At 34.7% G+C, this 20657-nt stretch overlaps 4 protein-coding genes across 8 annotated transcripts; 1 reads left to right on the top strand and 3 right to left on the bottom strand.

Annotated features, from left to right (window-relative positions):
• The first annotated feature begins 263 nt into the window (after positions 1–263).
• Positions 264–3109, top strand: LOC114413523 (asparagine--tRNA ligase, cytoplasmic 1-like). The gene is made up of 6 exons (XM_028377980.1): positions 264–846; positions 1079–1672; positions 1909–2165; positions 2256–2385; positions 2462–2520; positions 2603–3109. The coding sequence occupies exons 1-6, from the start codon at positions 367–369 to the stop codon at positions 2784–2786; spliced, it is 1704 nt and encodes a 567-aa protein (XP_028233781.1). The 5' UTR covers positions 264–366; the 3' UTR covers positions 2787–3109.
• Positions 3110–3863: 754 nt separating this feature from the next.
• LOC114413524 lies at positions 3864–6382 on the bottom strand. Of its 4 annotated transcripts, none has more exons than XR_003666924.1 (8): positions 6014–6382; positions 5821–5882; positions 5635–5718; positions 5308–5362; positions 4959–5094; positions 4554–4604; positions 4304–4467; positions 3864–4206 (listed from the first exon to the last, which is right to left on the bottom strand). XR_003666924.1 is itself a non-coding variant. In XM_028377981.1 (7 exons), exons 1-7 carry the CDS (start codon positions 6105–6107, stop codon positions 4368–4370), a joined length of 582 nt encoding a protein of 193 aa, XP_028233782.1. In that variant the 5' UTR covers positions 6108–6380; the 3' UTR covers positions 3864–4367. The 4 variants fall into 4 exon arrangements, 1 of the variants encoding a protein (XP_028233782.1); XR_003666925.1 differs by having other exon boundaries at positions 3864–4166; positions 6014–6381; XR_003666923.1 differs by having other exon boundaries at positions 3864–4170; positions 6014–6380.
• A 2139-nt stretch (positions 6383–8521) lies between these two features.
• Positions 8522–9533, bottom strand: LOC114413522 (60S ribosomal protein L31-like). The gene is made up of 3 exons (XM_028377978.1): positions 9385–9533; positions 9196–9297; positions 8522–9080 (listed from the first exon to the last, which is right to left on the bottom strand). Exons 2-3 carry the CDS (start codon positions 9276–9278, stop codon positions 8801–8803), a joined length of 363 nt encoding a protein of 120 aa, XP_028233779.1. The 5' UTR covers positions 9279–9297; positions 9385–9533; the 3' UTR covers positions 8522–8800.
• An 853-nt stretch (positions 9534–10386) lies between these two features.
• LOC114413521 (zinc protease PQQL-like) lies at positions 10387–19670 on the bottom strand. Of its 2 annotated transcripts, XM_028377976.1 has the most exons (21): positions 19340–19670; positions 18985–19231; positions 18761–18886; positions 18484–18621; positions 18256–18390; positions 17890–18147; positions 17632–17769; positions 17486–17555; positions 17165–17378; positions 16260–16365; positions 14432–14665; positions 13874–14038; positions 13648–13797; positions 13477–13568; positions 13102–13183; positions 12894–12977; positions 12669–12785; positions 12476–12586; positions 12225–12305; positions 11540–11734; positions 10387–10996 (listed from the first exon to the last, which is right to left on the bottom strand). In XM_028377976.1, the coding sequence occupies exons 1-21, from the start codon at positions 19546–19548 to the stop codon at positions 10898–10900; spliced, it is 3051 nt and encodes a 1016-aa protein (XP_028233777.1). In that variant the 5' UTR covers positions 19549–19670; the 3' UTR covers positions 10387–10897. The 2 variants fall into 2 exon arrangements, with proteins under 2 accessions (XP_028233777.1, XP_028233778.1); XM_028377977.1 differs by lacking the exons at positions 18985–19231; positions 19340–19670 and having other exon boundaries at positions 18706–18814.
• Positions 19671–20657: the final 987 nt, after the last annotated feature.

Genomic DNA, 20657 nt, shown 5'->3' with positions numbered 1-20657 from the left:
CTCTATTCAACCTAAACTTTTTTTTCTATATAAAAAATAAAAATAACCTTGACTAATATTTATTTTTTTATAATGAATTAAATATTTGCTTTTGCATCAAGCAATGAGGTGCCAAAAAATAAAATCTTGAAGTTGGCTTTCATAAAACGCGTCAAGCCTTCAAATGATCACGTGCCTAATTGAATCTTAAAATTAAAACTGTCGAATTAATATTCCCCATCAACACCCAAAAGAATAAAAGGCAGTAATAGCAGTTGACACATCAGAAGAATTTCACACTCCATTTTAGGGTTCACTTTGTATTTGTAATACCATTTCCTCGCGCGGCACTGCTTCCCGCCGCCGCCGCCGTCAGCGTCAGCACCAATGGCAGACGCATCTTCTCTGCCGACGGATCAACTCGCCGCCATCACCCTCGACGAGGTTCCCAAAGCTAATTTCTCCGACCGCGTCCCCATCCGATCCATCATCTCCCGCACCGACGGCGGCTCGGGCCTCGCCGGCAGGAAGGCGCGCGTTGGCGGCTGGGTGAAGACGGGACGCAAAGCCGACAAGGACGCTTTCGCGTTCCTGGAAATCAACGACGGAAGCTGCGCCGGCAACCTCCAGGTCATCGTCGAAGCCGCGCTGGGCGAACTCGGCCAACTCGTTCCCACCGGAACATGCGTCGTCGTCGACGGCCACCTCAAACTTCCTCCCGCTGGCACCAGACAGAAGATCGAACTCCGCGCCGATAAGGTCCTCCACGTCGGTCCCGTCGATCCCGCCAAGTATCCTCTGCCCAAAATGAGACTCACTCTCGAGTTCCTCAGAGATTTCGTTCACCTTCGTTCCAGAACCAACACGGTACTTTTCTTTTGTTATCAAGGTTTTAAATTGCCGTCATTATCGTCCTTTCGTTGCATTACTTGATATTCTGAGAAATTCGCCATGGTTTTTTTACCACCAAACCAAACACGACACTAATAGTTTGTTAGACCTAACGCGATTGCTGATTGATTGACAGTTTATAAGCTAGTTATTATTATAATGAAATTCGATCAATTAGAAATATTAGTTATGTTGTTTGTGATTGCAGATATCTGCGGTGGCTAGAATTAGAAATGCTCTTGCGTATGCTACACATACATTTTTCAACAAGGAAGGGTTTCTATACGTGCACACCCCCATTGTTACCACAAGTGATTGCGAGGGTGCGGGTGAGATGTTTCAGGTGACCACTTTGCTGAGTGAGGCGGAGAGATTGGAGAAGGAGTTGTTGCAGAATCCACCTCCGTCGGAAGCGGATGTGGAGGCGGCTAGGGTTGTTGTTCAGGAGAAAGGGGAGGTTGTGTCTCAGTTGAAAGCTGCCAAGGCGAGTAAGCAGGAGATTGGTGCTGCTGTGGATCAGCTTAAGAAGGCGAAGGAGAGTTTGGCTAAGGTGGAGGAGTGGTCTAAGCTTAAGCCTGGGATTCCTAAAAAGGATGATGGAAAGGTGGATTATGGGAAAGATTTCTTTGCACGTCAAGCGTTTTTGACAGTTTCAGGTCAGCTTCAAGTCGAGTCTTATGCTTGTGCTCTGAGTAGTGTGTATACCTTTGGCCCCACATTTCGCGCAGAGAATTCTCACACTTCCAGGCATTTGGCCGAGTTTTGGATGGTTGAACCTGAGATTGCTTTTGCAGAGTTGAAGGTATATGAAACTTGAACTCACTCGAGCGTGATCGTGATTATATTCAAATGTGATATTTGTTGTTGGTAGTGGTATGCTTATCAGCTGAATGTTGATACAAATATTTTTTTGGTTAGGCCAATGAACTTGTTAAATTTTTAGTGCAATGTTGAGCTGCCTACTTTTCCCCTGCTTATAATGTTTGGTGCTTTTGCTGTGGTAGAAATGAAGTTCATGGTTTTGTATTTTTTGTGTAGGATGATATGAACTGTGCCGAGGCATATGTGAAATTTATGTGTCAGTGGCTACTTGACAACTGCCTTGAGGATATGGAGTTTATGGCTGATAAGTTTGATAAAGGTTGCATTGACCGTTTGAAATTGGTTGCTTCCACTCCCTTTATTCGAGTTACATATACAGAAGCAGTGGAAATACTAGAAGATGCTGTGAAGAATGGTAAGAAATTTGAAAATGAAGTGAAATGGGGAATTGACTTAGCATCTGAGCATGAAAGGTATGCTTAATTTAAATTTGCTTTTTTATCTAGTTCCTGTTCTTTTTTTATTTGTGTTGTGTGATATCTTGGGGGTATGATGTTATGCAGATACCTAACAGAGGTAAAGTTTCAGAAGCCCGTCATTGTATATAACTATCCAAAAGATATCAAAGCATTCTACATGCGGCTTAATGATGACTTAAAGACAGTGGCTGCTATGGATGTGCTTGTACCCAAGGTATGTGTTCTGTATATTTTGTTTTCATCATGTTTGTAATGCATGGCATAATAGAAGCATGCAAATGTAATTGAAGGTTGGAGAGCTAATTGGTGGAAGCCAAAGGGAAGAACGTTATGATGTCATCCAGACAAGGTTTATATATCTATTTACTTTGTCTTTTCTTAATTTCTTTCCTTGTATTGTTTTCCATGTTAATATTGTATTTAAATTGCAGAATAAAGGAGATGGGTTTGCCTGTTGAGCCATATGAGTGGTACCTTGATCTGAGGCGGTATGGAACAGTGAAACATGCCGGATTTGGCCTTGGCTTTGAAAGGATGATTCTCTTTGCCACTGGCCTGGAAAATATTAGAGATGTGATTCCCTTCCCACGATATCCTGGCAGAGCAGATCTATGATTACAAGTGGTTTTTACGAATCTATTGCACCAAGTAGTTAAGTTGACAATGGAAATGTAGTATTTAAATATAGCATATTTTTTTTTGTGTGTGATGGCAACACCAATAGTAGCCTTATTGGGGATTCCTCTTTGCCAAACTAATTTATTTTGGAAGGATGCTGGGTTTTGATAGTTATTTCATTTCTTTATCCTCCACTTTCATGCTGGTTGTTTTCATTCGTTTACAAACTCTGCTCTGCAAAGGTCCGGCAATCAATATTTCTGTTTACTCGTCACATATTGTATTCAGTATGGATTATGGATGTTCTACGCTTGACAAAATTGAATCGAGGTCCAGGCAGAAGCAACATATAGTTTCTTCTGCATTTTCCCTTATTGAATGGTCGAATTGATCCGGCAAACAAGCACAGGCATCTGGATTATGCATTTGACAGAACTTCGTTCTGTTGTTAGTATACAAATATCCTTATTCGTTATCTTATTACCTCTGTTGTCTGAACATTAAAATATTGAACTTCACACCGTGTATAATTAGTATTCAAATAATTTTTTATTTAAAGATTAATATTTCATAAGTAATATACTTATAGAAAACATAAAAAATAGTATAAAGGGAGAATTTTATTAAAATTTGACGCTACTTAAAATGAAAAAAAGGTATGTCTCATGTCATTTAAATAATATCTGAAAAACTGTTTTACAAATTAGTAAAATACATTTGCTTACCTAAAACTTATTTTGGTAAAACAAATTTACAAGTTAATCAAGTATTTTTTAGAAACAATAAGACGGAACTTTGGCAAGCCATGTGAAGATACTCGTGGAATAAGTTTATCGCTTTCATGCTCCCATCCCAAAAGCAATTCCGGAGAATAGTCCCCAAAATTATGATAGATAACCTTGATTTTGACCAAATTTTGAATATTTGAATTGTTTTCAAAATTACGAGAGAATCAATTATGATGCAAAAAAAATTTGATAGAGTTGACACAAGTAGGAGTAGCTTTTACTCTACCAAAATCAATTCTACAATATTTAATTTTTTCACCACCAAACCAAAAAACACCAAATAAACTGCATTGTATAGTTACTTGATCCTTACCTTGTAAATATCATTTCCCAAAGAAAGAGTGTGGGGATAGGAAATAAAAAAGTAATACACATCTCAACGCAATTTTCCAAATGCAAATGCTAAACTATTCATTGAAACATTGATTGATAGAGAACTGATTTACTCGCTAACCAATAAATGCTAAACTATTCTCAAATACAGGATCTAAAACTTTTACTAGTTCTCACAAAAACAAATTACCTCCAAATTTCACCTTAACTCCTATTAGCTGGTCTCTAATCTGGTGGCTGTTCCTATCTTCGTCAACTGCCTTTATCCAACCAAAGGAAAAACGAAAAAAGAGTAACTGGATCCACAAAAGAAATTATCTCTGTTTTGTGCTGTTGGCTGACAAGGATATTGGCTCAATCCATAAGATAGATGGAAAATACTTTATAATTTACCTGGTCATTATGCTCCAAAATGCTTCTCATGTACATTCCTCCATCACTTAGGCAGAACATCTTTCTAGCTTGCTTTGGAGGTATACATGTATCCACGAAGCTTTCTTACCTCTTCTGATGACTCAGTTAGTAAATGATCCACATAGAGGCAGATTGCAGATGCACTGCAGCATAGTAACAAAACCATGCACTTATTTAGTTAATGCTCACAAAATAAAACAAAACAAAGCAGATGTGAGGTATGACCTACCCAAGAGGACCAAATGGTAGCCATATAACATCCCAACGGAACTTTGGCAACCTACCAAAAATTTATTATTATTTAACAGTAAAAGATGAGAAGCACCTAGAGATAGCAGAAAACATAACTGAAGAGTGTGCATGAAGCAGTTGTAAACATTTGTTTGTTCCTCCTTACCATATTACTTGCGTGGAATGTGTACAAGCTTCTTTTATTGTATATCCGCTTTATTTATTTGGGCCCAATAGTAGAGCCTGTTGATTCAAGTAGCTAGAAAATCCAAACTAAATACCAATGTCCAGAGTTTTATAATATGTTTCATTTCACTTTTCTATATTTACCAATATGCAGAATCCTGTATGGAGCATATAAAATGCATCAATCAGTGCTTATCAGCTTATCTAGTAACTTTACCTCAACATGTAATATAGCCAGAAGATTGCCAGAATAACGGCAGTGTACCATGAGTAATGGATCCATCTCCTGCGATGCATTGACTGGTCAAGCAATCCTATGATGGCAAATGAGCATGCTAAAACAGCCACCCAGTCTGTAGAAGTTATTCAATCAAATAAGTTTACAGAAATGGTCCTCATAATTTGTGATATGTGGATAACAAGCAGATACTGAGGGCAAAGGGTGCAAACAGAATATGAAGTGACTAAAATCCACAACCATACGGCATAAGGATAATACAACAAGAATCAAGGAAAAAGTTCACAACATAAAATAGGAAGCAGAAATCCTGACAAGAGAAGTGAACCTGCAAATATAATCATCCACGAGTAGATCTCCTCCATGAAGTAAGCGTGATACCGCTGTTTATCAAGAACAACAAAAGGCACAGCACATTCAATGTTATAAAATTCAGAAAATAATAAAAAAAAGAGCTAAAATATTTCAATGTAATAAGTCTGGAAAAGAGTAAAACACAAAGGCTTCCACATAGCAAAAGCACTGTGGAGCAGCTTATCTTCTTCAAAAATACATGACACACAGATTACCATTACACTTTATCACGAGAATTGGTTTAATTGTTACAACAGAAAACAGAATAATTATCAAATCCTATAAGACTCTTGAAACATACCAGTTCCCACGGAGATGAAGCCTGCTGGAAGATGGAGTACAAAAGAAACACGATGTAACAGAAGAATAGAGCTGCAAATACCGTCTATATAACAACAACAACAAAAAAAAAATTAAGGTTAATGATGAGCCCAATATGTTACAGTAGATTTGAATCAAATTAGGTAGCATTGTGTCGTGAATGTACCCTCCATAAGCGACTCTGCTGAGCTTGACTCCTTTCAAGAGAACGAACCAGCTCTTCTTGCTCTGTGCATCAAAATTTAAATCTTCACTAATTAATTAATTACATGACCCAATTCGAATTCATGAAACAAAATGAAATCTTTTAATTTTGTGTAATCGAAAATAGTTAGTTGAGGAAGATCGATCGTACGTACCTTGAGGGTCCAAGGGACGAGAGTCTCCGTCGTGAACCGGAAGAGATAAGTTTTCGTCTTCTTCATTGTGCAACTTCCTTGCCAGCTTTTTCATTTCTCTGCGACCGATTAGAAAACGTTTCTAGGAAAATTTTGTTATTCAACGATTCTCTTGCTCCAACATTTTTAAGTATTTTTTTAGTGCTGTTAGGTTTAATTAATCACTTGCTCCTATGCCTGGCTACCTCATTTATTCATTTTAATCTCTGTGCCTAAAAAACTTAAATATTTAACTTTTTTTCTTTTTGAAGTCCTTAAATATTTAACTCTATTCGAACAAAGTTTTACATTTTATACTTGGACTATTTTTTTTTTTTAGAAAATACTTGGACAAAACTAACATACAATTTTAAAAGTGCTCTGTTCTCTAATTAGAATCATAATTTTATTTCGGTAAAACTTTTTTTTGCGTATTAACTCAAAATTCAATTAAAGCACAATACATACGATACAACACCTATAGAATTATATCTGCGTTTTTTTTTCCCTTTATACCTTGTGCTTTACATCACCGACAAACAAATAATAGAATTAAAATATAAAAATATTGCTCCTATAAAATCTAAAACAGAGAATTATTAAGTACAAAAACTAAAATAAAAAATAACACAAGTATTAAACCTTATTATTATTCAATTCATTTAAAGTAAAAATTAACTTACGAAGAACTACTCAAATTGCTTTATAATAATATAGAGTTAACTGAAAATACTTAATTGTTATGAGGAACAATAACAATAAAACTATCATTATGTTTAAATAATATAGATAGATATGATTAAATAGTCTTACAAAAGGTTTTTTTATACTTTCAAGTTTCATCTAACACAAAATTAACACATACATTAAATATATTTACTTTTATAATAATTACTTTATAAATTATGTCAATAACCGTCTTTCAATATTTTTATTTTTGGTGTCATTGAGATAAGAAAAATGTTATTTCTAGTCTATCTATTTCTATAAATATAAAATACTAAAAAATGAAAAGTTAAAAAATCATAATATAATAATTCAAAAGTTACAATAGAAAAATAATTCAGAAATTACAATAGTAGAAAATAAAAAATAGAGGTTTGAGAATTTTACAATCATAATACATAAAAAGTCAAAATCACTTATTAAGTTCGAACAAAATCCTATATCAATTAATTCGCTGCTTGGTCGTATAAAAATAAAACTCATACGATAATGTTTTATAAATTATGTATGTCTCTCACACTCACACATCACGTATTATGTTAGAAAAAAGGGGAAAAATTGTTAGTTGGGCAATATTTTATAGAAGCAATATTTGTAGTAAGATTATTGCAACTAAATTATTCAATTTTTCACACAAAATTAGAGTTCTCACAAATTATGTCAAAATTAGAACTTTAAAACAGAGAAATTTAAATTAAAAATGAGAAAATTAATAAAATAAATCTTTTAAAAGTACTTTTTTCTTTAATTAAACAAAAAATGTCTTTATTCGTATTTTCTGAACTCCCTTTCCTCTCTTCTTAAACATAGTGTAAGGGTAAAAAGGCGATGAAAGAAAATCAGGCCAAATTTTGGAATAACAGTTTTTGTCAGATTCATCTCATACTGTTATGGTATTTTCCCTTTTCTGCATAACCTATACCTACGAGGGATGTAAGAGTTGAACCTAACAATCGAAACGAATCAGTGTACATGTACCGTAAAGAGTTACTGAAAGTCTGAAACAATCACTGCATTAGCTTAAGTACACTTGTGCACACAGCACAATGTCCATACTTTTTTGGGTGGATTTTGCTCTCTGATTTGAGATGAAGGGAACTTGGTTTGCAGGCACAGTGAGAACCAAATTGCAGGTATCTTTGCATTCATTAGCATCAATGACGCTGCTGTGATGCAAATCAGGACCACTGAGAAACTTTATGTTTATGTAGATGTATGGCATGTTTGGGGGTGACGGTGAGATGAACCAAAATGAATTATGAAACCATAGCAAATGTAAAGCTACATATAGTTGCTTTCGAAAATCATGATTTTCATGTAACCACCATGATTTTAAAGAATTTTCAAACATGCCAGTAGATTGTTACTACTCCTTGACAAAGTTGCAAGGAATGCTACTGAAACTCTCTAAATTCATGATCCACATCTCACCGTGTCATCAACTTTAGCTTTTAAAACTTTCAAAAATCAATTCCCAAAAAATGATGCATAACAAGTTAGCTTGCCTTGGGTAAACACCCACAAATCATTGGATCGAAGTACTGCTTCCCCAACCAACACAGCGGAGTTCAACACCCAAAGGCATAGCTTCACTACTGTTAAAAGCAAATAATAAAACTCATAAACATCCATATCTTAGTCCTATAACAATGGACAAATGTTTCGTATCCTAATCATAGGATAAAATTCTCTTTTATTTTATTCATGTAGATTCATTCATTCCACCGGTTTCTAGGTTTGCCTTCAAACATTAAAAGATAGTAGTAGTATCAAAAGGCTTAAGCTACTCCTTTACCAAATTTTGTTACATCCTGTTCTTTTAAGAAGAAATTATTTTCCTCATTATCCACAGCAACAAAAAAAGAAGGAAAAAGAGTGTCTAAACTCAAAAGCATGCATTGATGCCTTTTAACCATTCTAAGAATCAAAACAGAGGAAGGCAAACAATTATCAAACTACATATCTCCAATGTCTCAACAAAATAAAAGATATTCGCAAATCCACATCAACTATAAAAAAAACAGATATATAACCAACACATAATCAATCTTCATCATCAATAACCTTGGTTTCCAAACCTTTGAGCTCCTCCTTGGGGATTTCGACGACAGTAACAAGGGAATAGAGCTCTTCCTTTGCATCCTCATCGTCGTTCCTCTTGCGAGCAATGCGAACCCTAATCCTCCTTGGGACGCTCCGGATCCCCTGGCTCCACACAGCCTTGTTGAGCTTCACATCCACTCTTACATCATTCGTCCCCATCGCTTTCTGAGCAAACTTCCTTATCTCCTTAATTGCTTTAGGAGCCTTCTTCTTAAATGTGCTGTTTATGCATACAAAATCCAGTAAGGTATCTCAATAATAAAATTACAGATATAAAATATGAATAAAGAGTCAGAACCCTAAATAGGTTTGAAAGAAGGGTTGTGGAGGATTACCAGCCATGCAAGCGTTTGTGGAGGTTGATGGTGTACTCTCGAGTGACAACCTCCTCCTTCCTACCCTTGGCCTTCTCCACCATTGTTACTTACTAACGTCACCTGTGTACATAAAAAATACTAAGATTCGGTTTGTTTTGAACGAAACATATAAAATACGAAGAGTTTCCCTTTGGGCAGAGATCATACCTTTCGATTCGGAAAACGCAGCTATGCGGAGAGAGGAGGAAGAGACGGAGACACTGGAACTAAACTCCAGAGAAGGGTTTTCACATATAATACAAAGTATAAAACCCTAATGGGCCTAATGGGTGCAATCTACGGGCCTGAGAAAAAAACTAAAACTCTTTCTTATATTATATCGTCTTAATTCATACAAATAGTTTATGTAAGTTAATAACGGTGAGGCGGATAATAATTAATTAAATATAAATAATTTAAAATTTAATATCACTTAATAGCTAATCCGTCTAAAATGTTACACTTTGTCTTAAGTTATTTTATTTAACTAAAAATATTTAGTCGTTGCGATAAAACTCGAATATCAAAACACTGCCTAAATTTTAAAAGTATATTTACGCTTCTTTTTTCACTTAAATTATTAGTTGAAAAGAAAAATTGTAGATTTAAAAGAATTTAATTAGCATGAATTATCATTATAAAACTTCATATTGATATCCAATAACATTTTGACAAAAGTATAATTTTTAATTGGCTTAAATGTTTTTGATTTTCGGGACAATTTTTGAATTGTTTTTTAACTCTAATAATTTTTTAAAACTCTTTGTTCTCTAATAACTTTTTTTTATTTTATTTCTAGTCCCTATATTTATTTAAGTAAAACTTTGAAATGTGAAATAAAATTATTTAGATAATGCTTTAGAAACCAAAAACAAAATTATTTTTTTTTATTAGAGACCAAAAACTGAGAAACATATTTAAATCTTTTTAATTTTATATTAATTATAGCAAGTAATTCTTTTGTGACAAGGCATCATATTAATTTTATATTTTAAGTTACTAAATTCGAAACTCATTTTCTTTAAAAATATGCATATCCATAGTTATACTATAAATTACTTTATTTTACTATTTAGACGGGAGTATTTTTCTAAACATATTAAAATATAATTTCTAAACACAAATGAATTTTTTAACACCTTTTTCCAAAATCATTTATTTCAAAACGAATTTAAAACATCAATTTTTCTATATAGTTAATTCTGTCAAAATCAAAACCAATAAAGGTAAAAAAGGTATACAGCTCCTAAAAGTTAACAAATAAGTTTCTGCTCTTTTCCCACACTTGTGAAAAGGTAAAAAAGAAAGAGAAAAAATAATAATAATAAAGGGCATACAGATGCAGCGCCAACGTGCCTTGAATCACCAACCCTCTTATTCTGCAGACTTGTTCAGGAACTATGTCAACCAGAACTACTGCTTTCTGAAAGATTAGAAAAATAACCAGGGTTATGGAAGCAATGCCGCACCACCATCCGGTTTCCCGTTCCTTTTGTAAAAAAGCAAGAGAAGCTGCACGATACAATTCTCTCCAGCACAAATCAATGTACATATGTTTCATTTCAAGCCTAATTTGCCTCCTAAGTCATCACTAACCAATATATTACAAAACCTACTCTCACAATGTTATGTACGTTTTGTGTCTAAAGTGAAATAAAGAATCATGAGTGTTGGAAAACTTCTAATTCGCGCCTCTGCTAAGCAAATGTCTGCTATTATTTTGAGCACGTCTCCACAAACTGAATGCCAAAACTGCCAGGCCAGTAACTCCTGCCAAAATCTGTCACAAAAAACTGTAATCTATTAATATGGTTGTTTCCCATACATCTAGGCATATTCTACATTTCCTCCAACATGGATTGATAGTGGCTGACGGATTAAGGATTAATCGGTGGAAATGTTGGTGGCTGGCTGTGACCTGGACTATTTGGAAGTAAAGGAATGACATAATATTCTCCAACGACTCTTTTGACAACAGCAAAATGATGGATGAGGCAGCTTTCCTCATGTGGACATGGCTCAGAAATTTGAAGAAGGATTTTGTAACTCATTTTAACCGGTGGTCTAGTAACCTTAGACAAGGGTTTATGTATCAGTAGAGGACATAATCATAGATTAATAGTAGCATTTAATATCATAGTATGGCCTGGCTGTGGTTCCTCACCAGACTCCATTTAGTCTGTATTGGAACCAGAGTAAGGGCATTTATATAGCTGTACTTTAGTACCTCTGGTACTCAATTTATCAATATATATTATATGTTTGCCGATCAAAAAAAAAATCTAGGCATATTCTACCTACAGTATGCTTGTATATAACTGACCTTTGCTTCTCTGCCATAGTTAGTTCGAGCAGATTGGAATACTGATTTCAGCAATTGAAAAGGAGAAGCCTTGGGCATTAGAATCACAACAGTATACTTGTTTTTGCAAGGAAAAGGCAATATTCTTTTTAGTGCCAACTGTGCAGTCAACGTTGTAAGGGATGATCTAACTTTTGATCGCCCTTCATCTTGAATCTGCAGGAGAGACAATTGCGCAATTAATAACACTTATATGAAATTGAGCAGACATGATTCCATAAACTATGATATCATCATAATTTGCAACATACAAACAGTTCATCAGTTAATTGAAAATACGCAGCTTATGTCAGGATCCATGGTACAATTTTGATTGATTTTGTAATATGATTAGGGGGGGGGGGGGGGGGGGAGGAAGAATGATTATTTACTATTAGATCATACCTTGCAAGCAACATCTCAATGTCACATTCAATTATCAAAATCAAATAAAAGAGATAGATTTTTTTTACATATATTCATGCTAAATTTCATTTCAAACTAAACACTGGCCATAAAGCAATGCACTAGAACTACAAGTTAGAATTAATTCCTTTCTGATAGTTTGAGGAAAACCAAAATGCAAATAGTAATCCTCATGACAGATGGCATCTCAATTTATTGAAATGGAAAATACAAAAACAAAGACAATGTAATAGTCACTAACCTCAAAAGAAGTGCCAACGTCACCAGAATAGACTCTTGATTGATAGCTGTGCAAAATCCTATCCAGCCAGTAATAATTTTCCTAAAAGACGAGCAAATAAGAAAAAAGGAGCTTATAACTTTTATCATTGTTTACAGTTGAGAATTGAGGGTTATACAAATTCGTATGTTTTGGTCTATCTATTTTGTTCCATTGACTGCATAGTAAAAGGCTACGATGCTAACAAGACAAACTTCAAGAGACCAACTAACCTGCAGTCCATTCTCATGAGCTCGTTGCTCAATTTCAAGTATGGTTGAAACATCCTGTTCTGAAGGCCCTTCCTCTTGAAGACGTAACATTTCATCCAAAGCAATATCTACCTGTAAAAGATTTACAAGACAGTAATTTTCACAAAGTTACATATTGAAAAGTTCACTTATTTTACATATGAAGGAAGCTTGCCAGCTTGGAAGATATCTCTGGATCACAGGAGAAATTTATGCTAATGTCTCCACGAATGTCACCTATTCTTGAGGGTTTATTACCACCAAGAAATACTGAAACACCTACAGAGTATATCTGATGGACAGATGTAAAGCCTTAGAAATAGTAGAATACCATATATGATGATAAAGGCTAAAATCATCATATGACAACTGAAAGAAAAAGATAGTAAAGCATATACACCTGCCCATGCTTGAAACGGAGAACCTGCATTATTTTTGTTTCAAGAAGCTTGCTCAAGAACCCAACAAAGTGAATCTCTTCCACCTGCCAAATCAAGCCCCCAACCCCCATACAGGACCAAACACAGATTATAAATGTTTTTATATTTATAATTTTATACATAAATTGAGAAACTGGGGGGGGGGGGGGGGGGGGGGGGATAACACACCATGGTCCCATTCTTCAGCTCCACAGGAAAGCATATCTGCACCAAGCACTGTGCTTCTACCATGGGACTCCGAACTACTTCTCTACAAGCACAATATGGTTTATTTTCGAAAGTGTATCAGCATCCATGCACAATTGGTAATGTAGAAAAATGTTTGTAACATCTGGATTGTCAAGAAGATGCAAAAGAGAAGTGAAAATACAGTCTTTTCCAAGATACGATGCCTAAGCATGGTCTAATTTTTTTTTCTTTTGAAAAACATAGTAAAGTTCATTTGAGAGCCTAATAAAATTTTCACATCTTTTCCTGTCGTCTCAACACAATACAACAATTATCATAACACCTTTTGTTTGTAAACACAGTGCATTGATGTACCTATGGATTGATGTCGGAAAAGTGAAAGGTAATCCTTTCAGTTCATCACGGTTAAAATGCATAACAGGTTCAGGAGGTTTTGGTATTCCACCCTGCATGGAAAGAAATCAATAGGTATAGAATAGAATAATTCAAGGTCTCCTGGCTTTTGTTTAATGGATTCATACTCACCAGGTACTGCAATATCAAGGGCATCGCAATAGTGGGGTCAATGTTCCCAACAATCACAACAGTAAATGCTGATGGATCTTTGAAACATGTACTGAAGAATTCACAAGCTTTCCGTGGATCAACCTTTTGTAAGTCACTTTTTCTAATAGGCTGCAAAACAGACAATATGATGAAAGTCAAAAGTAGATCATTCAGCCAATGACTTAATTGATGTCAGAAGTCATACCCGGAAGAAATAAGAGTTTCCATAGTTAAGCTCCTTTACACGGTTTGTAAAAGCAGTATATGGATCCCTATCTTGAGCAGATACTGCTTCTTCAGCCATTTGCATGACTATTTTGACATCTTCTTCACCTGGTGTTAAATTTGTCGTAAACAGCTGATAAACAAGCTGGAAAGTAAAGAAATAAATGAATGACATCAGAATAGGTAGAAAGAAGATAAGCACAACATAAAATAGTGGAATTGATGCGTGCATGTTTGTGTTGTGAATACAGAATAGAAAACAGAGTAAAGAAAAGAAATATTAGGGCCTGCTTACTTCTGTTTTTTCTTGTTTTAATTTTCTTTTTCACTTTTAATAACATAACTGATACACTGTTTTCAATTTGTTTCCTGTTTTCAAAGCATTGTATAGGAAACAGAAAAAATAAAGTTGTTTTCATTGTTTCCTGTACAAATATTTGAAAACAAGAAACAAATTGAAAATAAGGTGTCAATTTTGTAATTAAAAGCATAAACAAAAAATGTTTTCTCAAAATTTTGCTAATTATATCAAATATACCTGCAAAGCAGTTTCTAGGTCTGAAGGTGAACAATCACCATAAAAAGTTCTCATATATGCACCAATCTTGGTACCGACTTCAGCTCTCTTGCCAGCAAGCATATCCATTAGGACAGATGGTCTATAACCAAACACACCAATTTCCCCAGCAATAGTCGGTCCCATCGAACAAGAGAAGTACTCATTCTCTGGGAGTTCAGATAAGCCCCCATATGAATACCCTGTGAAGATAACCTGTTAAAACACATCTATAGATTAGAACTGATATACTTATTCATGCTAAAATTCTAACATCGCCATTAATAATGAGACACCACTCATGGGAGTATGAGTATCAGCAGATGCTTAATCATAATGCATGTGTATGCTAATTCCAATTTTGAATTAGTAAAAGACAGGATACGCAAATCTCTTGAACTACAGGCAGCATAAGAAGCTCTGATTTTATTTTATTTTGATTTGAATTACTTCTTTCCCTTTTCTTTTTCATGCACACATACACACATGCAATTACGTATATAATAGAAACCAAATTTCGGGATAGTATTCAGCTTCAAGGAATGGAGCTCAACCCCTTACAGCTCATAAAAATCTCTGATAAACCAAAGAATATACCAGAAAGTACAGAATAAAGCAGATAGAAACCAAACAAGAAAGCTCAATAAAAAAATTGGAATGGACACTATAAGATAGTGCACAATCCTCCCTAGGTCAAGGCAACCTTGACAACCCTAAAATGTTCCTATGCCTCCTCATATTCCACCCTTCCCACATATGATTTTCCTCATCATTACATTTTTCATCCTCCAATTCTCTTCCCCTAATCTCCTCTTTCCAGCCATCCATTCTATTATGCATTTCCCTATCTCTTTCAACCGATTCCTCTACTTTTTCACTTCTTCCATCAAATTTCCATGCTTGTCCCTTTTTTCTCCTCTTCTCTTATGCGCCTTTGCTACTGTAAGGCCCATTTTTTTGTTTCTCTCCTCTATGTACATGGGTGAATGGCCCATCAGCATATAAATTCAGTTTGATTGGGATTAGATCAATTTTCAGATAGAAACTAAAAACTAATCCACCCAATAAAAAAAATAAAATTGGTTAGGTATTTTTGTGCACAACCTCATGCAATAATGCACATAAATTTGTTTGGATTAAAACTTCAAAATACAAATCTAAAACCACTCCAATCCAAAAAAAAAAAATATCAATTGTTTGTTTTGGGTGTTTTGCTTTGGAATTTGTGATTTGTGTTGGATTAGATCGACTATGAAAAACCCTAGATTTGAGTATCTTAGAGTAAACAACCACCATTATAGTCCTTGCAAGTGTATAGCATTGTCAAAATAGTCCCTGAAACTAAGGAAATTCCAAATAAGTACCTGAAAGTTTCAATTTTTTTCATCCAAGTCCCTAAACTAAACCACATAATGTCATTTTGGTCCCTAAGCATATGTTAACATTTTTTTTGATTTTGGACAAATGTGATTGACGGATTGCCCTTTCATAGACATATTTGAAATTTTCTTAGTTTCAGATACTAATGTAGCAATGCTATATACTTTTAGGGACAAAAATAGTGGTTTACACAATATCTTAATTATAGCTAACAAAACTAACATTGTAACAAACTAACATTTGCCAATAAATAAAAACATCTTAATTATACTCTATTAGGGTCACATCATATAATTTAACAAATTCGAAGCAAGTTGTCATTTGATACTGTAACCAGATTGATACAGAAGTTGGTCAGTGTCTATTCAAGAAATATGTATGAACTATGACCATGAAAATTTTTATAAGCAATGCCTATGAGGTTTGGAACCTGGTCATCAAGAAAGTCCGTATGCTTATAGCAGATCCGCATGCCATTTGACAGAATCAGTTCAGTAGCTCCAATATTTGAATATTTCAATTCCTGCACAACATGCCTAATTTGAAGACGGGGGAGGGAATGAGATTAGATCATTAGAATGTGATTTCCTAAACATAAATTTAACAGGAAGAAAAACCAGACTAGTCATAATAATCATTGCACAGAAGAGGTCACATTCCAGAAGCTCCTAAAGATAGAAATTTGATCCATATGATGGTTTAATAACTGGTATAGTAGCTTTTCGAAAAAAAAAATAACTGGTATACTAAACCCTTCATTACATATGGAGTACCAGCTGGTTAAACAGATGATATTGGTTATTAATACTTAGAAAAATCAAGATTTTAATGAAACAGGGTTAAATGGAAAAGTAAATAAAAAGACCAAAAGGCATAATCAATTGAGTACTACATGGAAAAGAAAGTAAGGAAGTGTTTTCAGTTTTCTCTAATCATTCTTAAACTCATTTGGAATTCTTGTTATTATAACCATATAGGCAGGGAGGATTAAAATGAAGGGAAAATATGGCCAAATAACTATGACATTTATCAAGGAAAAGGAACTTCCTTTATTTTCTCTAAATGCATCCAAGTAGGAGGAGTTAAAAAGAACCATCAAAGCTTAATTCTTTACACATTTGTATGATCTTTTGATAACGACTAAAACTGTAAGTGTTAGTTCATAGGAAGAACAGAAAGAAACATGTCATTGCCAACCACTCTTTCATAATAGGATAAAGTTGCAAAGTCTGCCTAAAACATACATGGTTGAATCAAAGAGCAAAGAACTACATTGGCCAATGAAAATGTAATGTACAAAATAGAGAAAGACATTCATGATCAAATTGAACTCACCCCATATTTGGCTTTGTAGTGACAATTTCTTCTGGAACATGTTCATCGTCCCAAGGAGAGATTCTACCCTCTTCCTCAAGAAGATTGACTTTCTTAACAACATTTTTCAGATCATCAAGCACGGCAAATGGTTGGGGCTCAATAGTCTTTATGACACAGCTACACGATGTCCTTAATTTCTCTGAACACTTAGAGACCTCTAATGTTGATATATCTAATGGATATAAATAACTACTATAAGCTCAATTATAAGGCCTCCCAAACTTGATTTATCCAGAAATTTGATATCAAAAGAAAAAAGCAGAAGATATATCAACTCACGTGGTAGAAGAGTCTTTTGGAGTTGAGCTTCATACTCAATTCCAACAACAGGTTCATTGTGGAGAAAATGCTGCATGAACAAAGAGAAAGTTATCTCCAAATCACCCATAGTTTGTTATGAGCCATTTTAATATGAAAAAAAATACTTGTAAATATTCATCTCTCAAGCTGGTAGATTGAATTTGATCACGCTCCAAATAAGCAGATTCAATCTCTGACATCAACAGGGCACGAACTACAGATATTTCACGCTCTGAAAAGCCATGAAGTCTTACCCTTGCAACCTAAAATATAGCTGTCATAAATATCAAAATAAAAGGGGAGAAAAGAAGGAAACTGAAAGAAGAAAATGGACAGAGAGAAAGATGAAGAAAATGCAACTTAGGTCAAGATGAAAATAATACCTCTATTAACATTGATTCCAACGCTTCGATAGTTCCTTTTCTTTTACAAGATGAAGTCATTATATTGGCCTTTAATGGACGGACTAGAACATCAGCAGCAGCAGAACAGGAGAAATAGGGTGGATCATTTCTACGTGCTATTTTAAAGAACCTCTGGTTTAAGGCATAGAGGAACATGGATTCTGCAAGTAAATTACAGTAGTCTTTTACTGTTTTAAGCTCATCCGTTGGTATCTTATAACTGATCATCACTGCAGACTGTTATTAGGAAAACCCAAAGTAAAGTGTTATTTTCCCAGGAAGATAAAATTACTAACAAAAATCATGTAACTTACACTAAAAGTTAATGGTTCGTTACTTACTTACCCCGGCAGCTTCCGATTCAACAAAACATGAAAAACGTGGCTCATCATGTGATGGAACCTGGATTGTTGGTATAAGTGGAGGATCAGGATCTGGAATTTTCTGGCCAAAATGAGTCTTTATCAACTCAACTACACCCTGCAATTGTAAGGAGAGCAATTACAGAACGACCAAACAAAACTGTTATAATTCCCATACAAACATAAGAAGAGACAAAAAAAACCAAAGCACCTGTGTATCAGAAAAATCTCCAACTGCTATCACTGCCATATTGCATAAATGGTACCACTTCTTGTAAAAATGCTTCACAGTCTCAGAAGAAACTGTTCGAATCACTCTCTCTAGTCCAATTGGCAACCTTTCAGCATACTGCAATTCATTACAAACTTTGAGAAATACTAACATCAATTGATATAAAAAAAAATTCTCAAACTCAAAGGTACATGTTCTAACCATTTTAATTAACATTGACTAATAATAGCAAGTAGCAAGTGTTGGATACAGGCACCTTAGAACCTTCCATCATCAATATCCAATGGGCATCCTGCAGCCTCCCCGTGGCATTTCTGCTTCCTCTGTACTCTTCCATGACAGCTCCTCTTTCCTTCTCCAAGTCATCCTTCGAGACTCGAATCTACAGACGCAGAACAATCTAATCATAAAAACTAGAATAATAAAACAGAGTTATCCAAACAGAGCATTAAATAGAATTCTGCGTAGTCGATACGATACCTCTGAACTGAACTCGGCCAAAACCGAAATGGCCCGAGACAACAGCTCCGGCTTGTCGACCGGAACGAGGAGCTCGTAAACGGTGTCGTCGGCGGAGGTCACGGCATTCTGACAAGCACCGAATTCGGCTCCGATACTCTCGAGGAACTTGATGATGTCGTGATTGGTGTATTTCTTGGTGGCACTGAAAGCGAGGTGCTCAACAATGTGAGCAACTCCGCGTTCATCCTCTTCTTCGAGAACTGACCTGCCGTGACCGAATTCACAATCAGCGATTCAGCATTGAATTGAATGAATAATAATTTATAATATAGAAATGGAGAATTAGGTTAGGTTAGGTTAGGCTAAGGGTTACCCGGCCCTGACGGCGAGAGCGAGAGCAGCTCGCATGCGAGGTTTGGAATTGCAGCGAACGTAGTAGCGAAGGCCATTGTCGAGTATGCCGTAGTCGACGCCGACGGGTTGGTCGGAGAGGAGTTGGTCCATGTCGACGTTGACGAGCTTCAGGGATCGGAATCCTTGTTTCTTCGAGATCGGAGGTGTACCAGCCGGAAGTAATTCCATTCCTGCTGTTGTTCAGTCTTTCCCAATGTGATATTCTGCGCCACTTGACCACCAGTGTCAGTGACGTTACTACCCTCTCTGTCTCTCTCTATGTAAGTATCTTCCTTCGCTTTTTCTTTTTAGCAAAATAAAAAGCGTATGTTTGCAACTTTCCCCAAGGGATCCGTCTCTGTGGACATTCATCTTTCATCTAATTTACATTTCTTTAACACAATAATTAATTTAGTACATCATATTAATGTAATTATTTTTATTCTTCAATCTTAATAAAAGATGATAATTAATTAAGGATATTATAAAAACTAAATATTTAGTATATCAAACAGCTAAAAAAATCTTATAAATAAAGATAAACAATAAAATATAAAAAATCCTTATATATGCGAACAAAGGTAACAATATAAATAAACATAATAATATTAAACTAAAATATTTATTTGGTTTTTTATGTTTTAATTTTTCAATTTAACCTTTTATGTTTTAAAAGCTAACAATACTAACAATAATGTGCTAATTTGAGTTTTTAACGCACTAATAATAACTATGTCAAAAAAATACACTAATAATAATTCATTTGGTAGAATAGAACAAATAGGTTGAATGAGAATATATATGAATTCAATCCCCATATAATAACTTTCTTAAGAAGGGATGAGAAACTTTAAATATAATTAAATTTTGTACAGAGTGATTATAGTTGTTAATAAAAAAAACAGGGTGGGTGTAAAATATTTAAGATTGTTGTTAATGCTGATTAACTTGTTAACTTTGATTAATTAAAATATTCCGTTAGCATTGGTTAAAAATTCTTACTGAATTGATATAAATGTGGTGGAGTGTAATATTTGAGCAAGTCTAGAGTCTCTGTCCTTTTTAGATACAGCATGAGGTAGCGGAGTGTATTTCACTCTTATATTTTTATTAAGTTATTGTAATTTTAAAAATTCAACAATTAAATCCTCTAAAACTTAAAATTATTAAATCTCTGTTAAATATTAGTATTAAAATTTATATCCATATTTTTCAATCGGTTTTTCTCATTTTGAGATTGGTCCATTATAGTCATAAGGTGTGTTTATTCATTAATTTCTTTTTGTCCTGTAATCATT

The sequence above is a fragment of the Glycine soja genome, chromosome 5 (genome assembly GCF_004193775.1).
Source record: "Glycine soja cultivar W05 chromosome 5, ASM419377v2, whole genome shotgun sequence".
In the NCBI taxonomy this organism is placed as follows: Eukaryota; Viridiplantae; Streptophyta; class Magnoliopsida; order Fabales; family Fabaceae; genus Glycine; species Glycine soja.
Note: the sequence above shows the minus strand (reverse complement) of the source record. Positions and strands in the feature narration are given on the sequence as shown.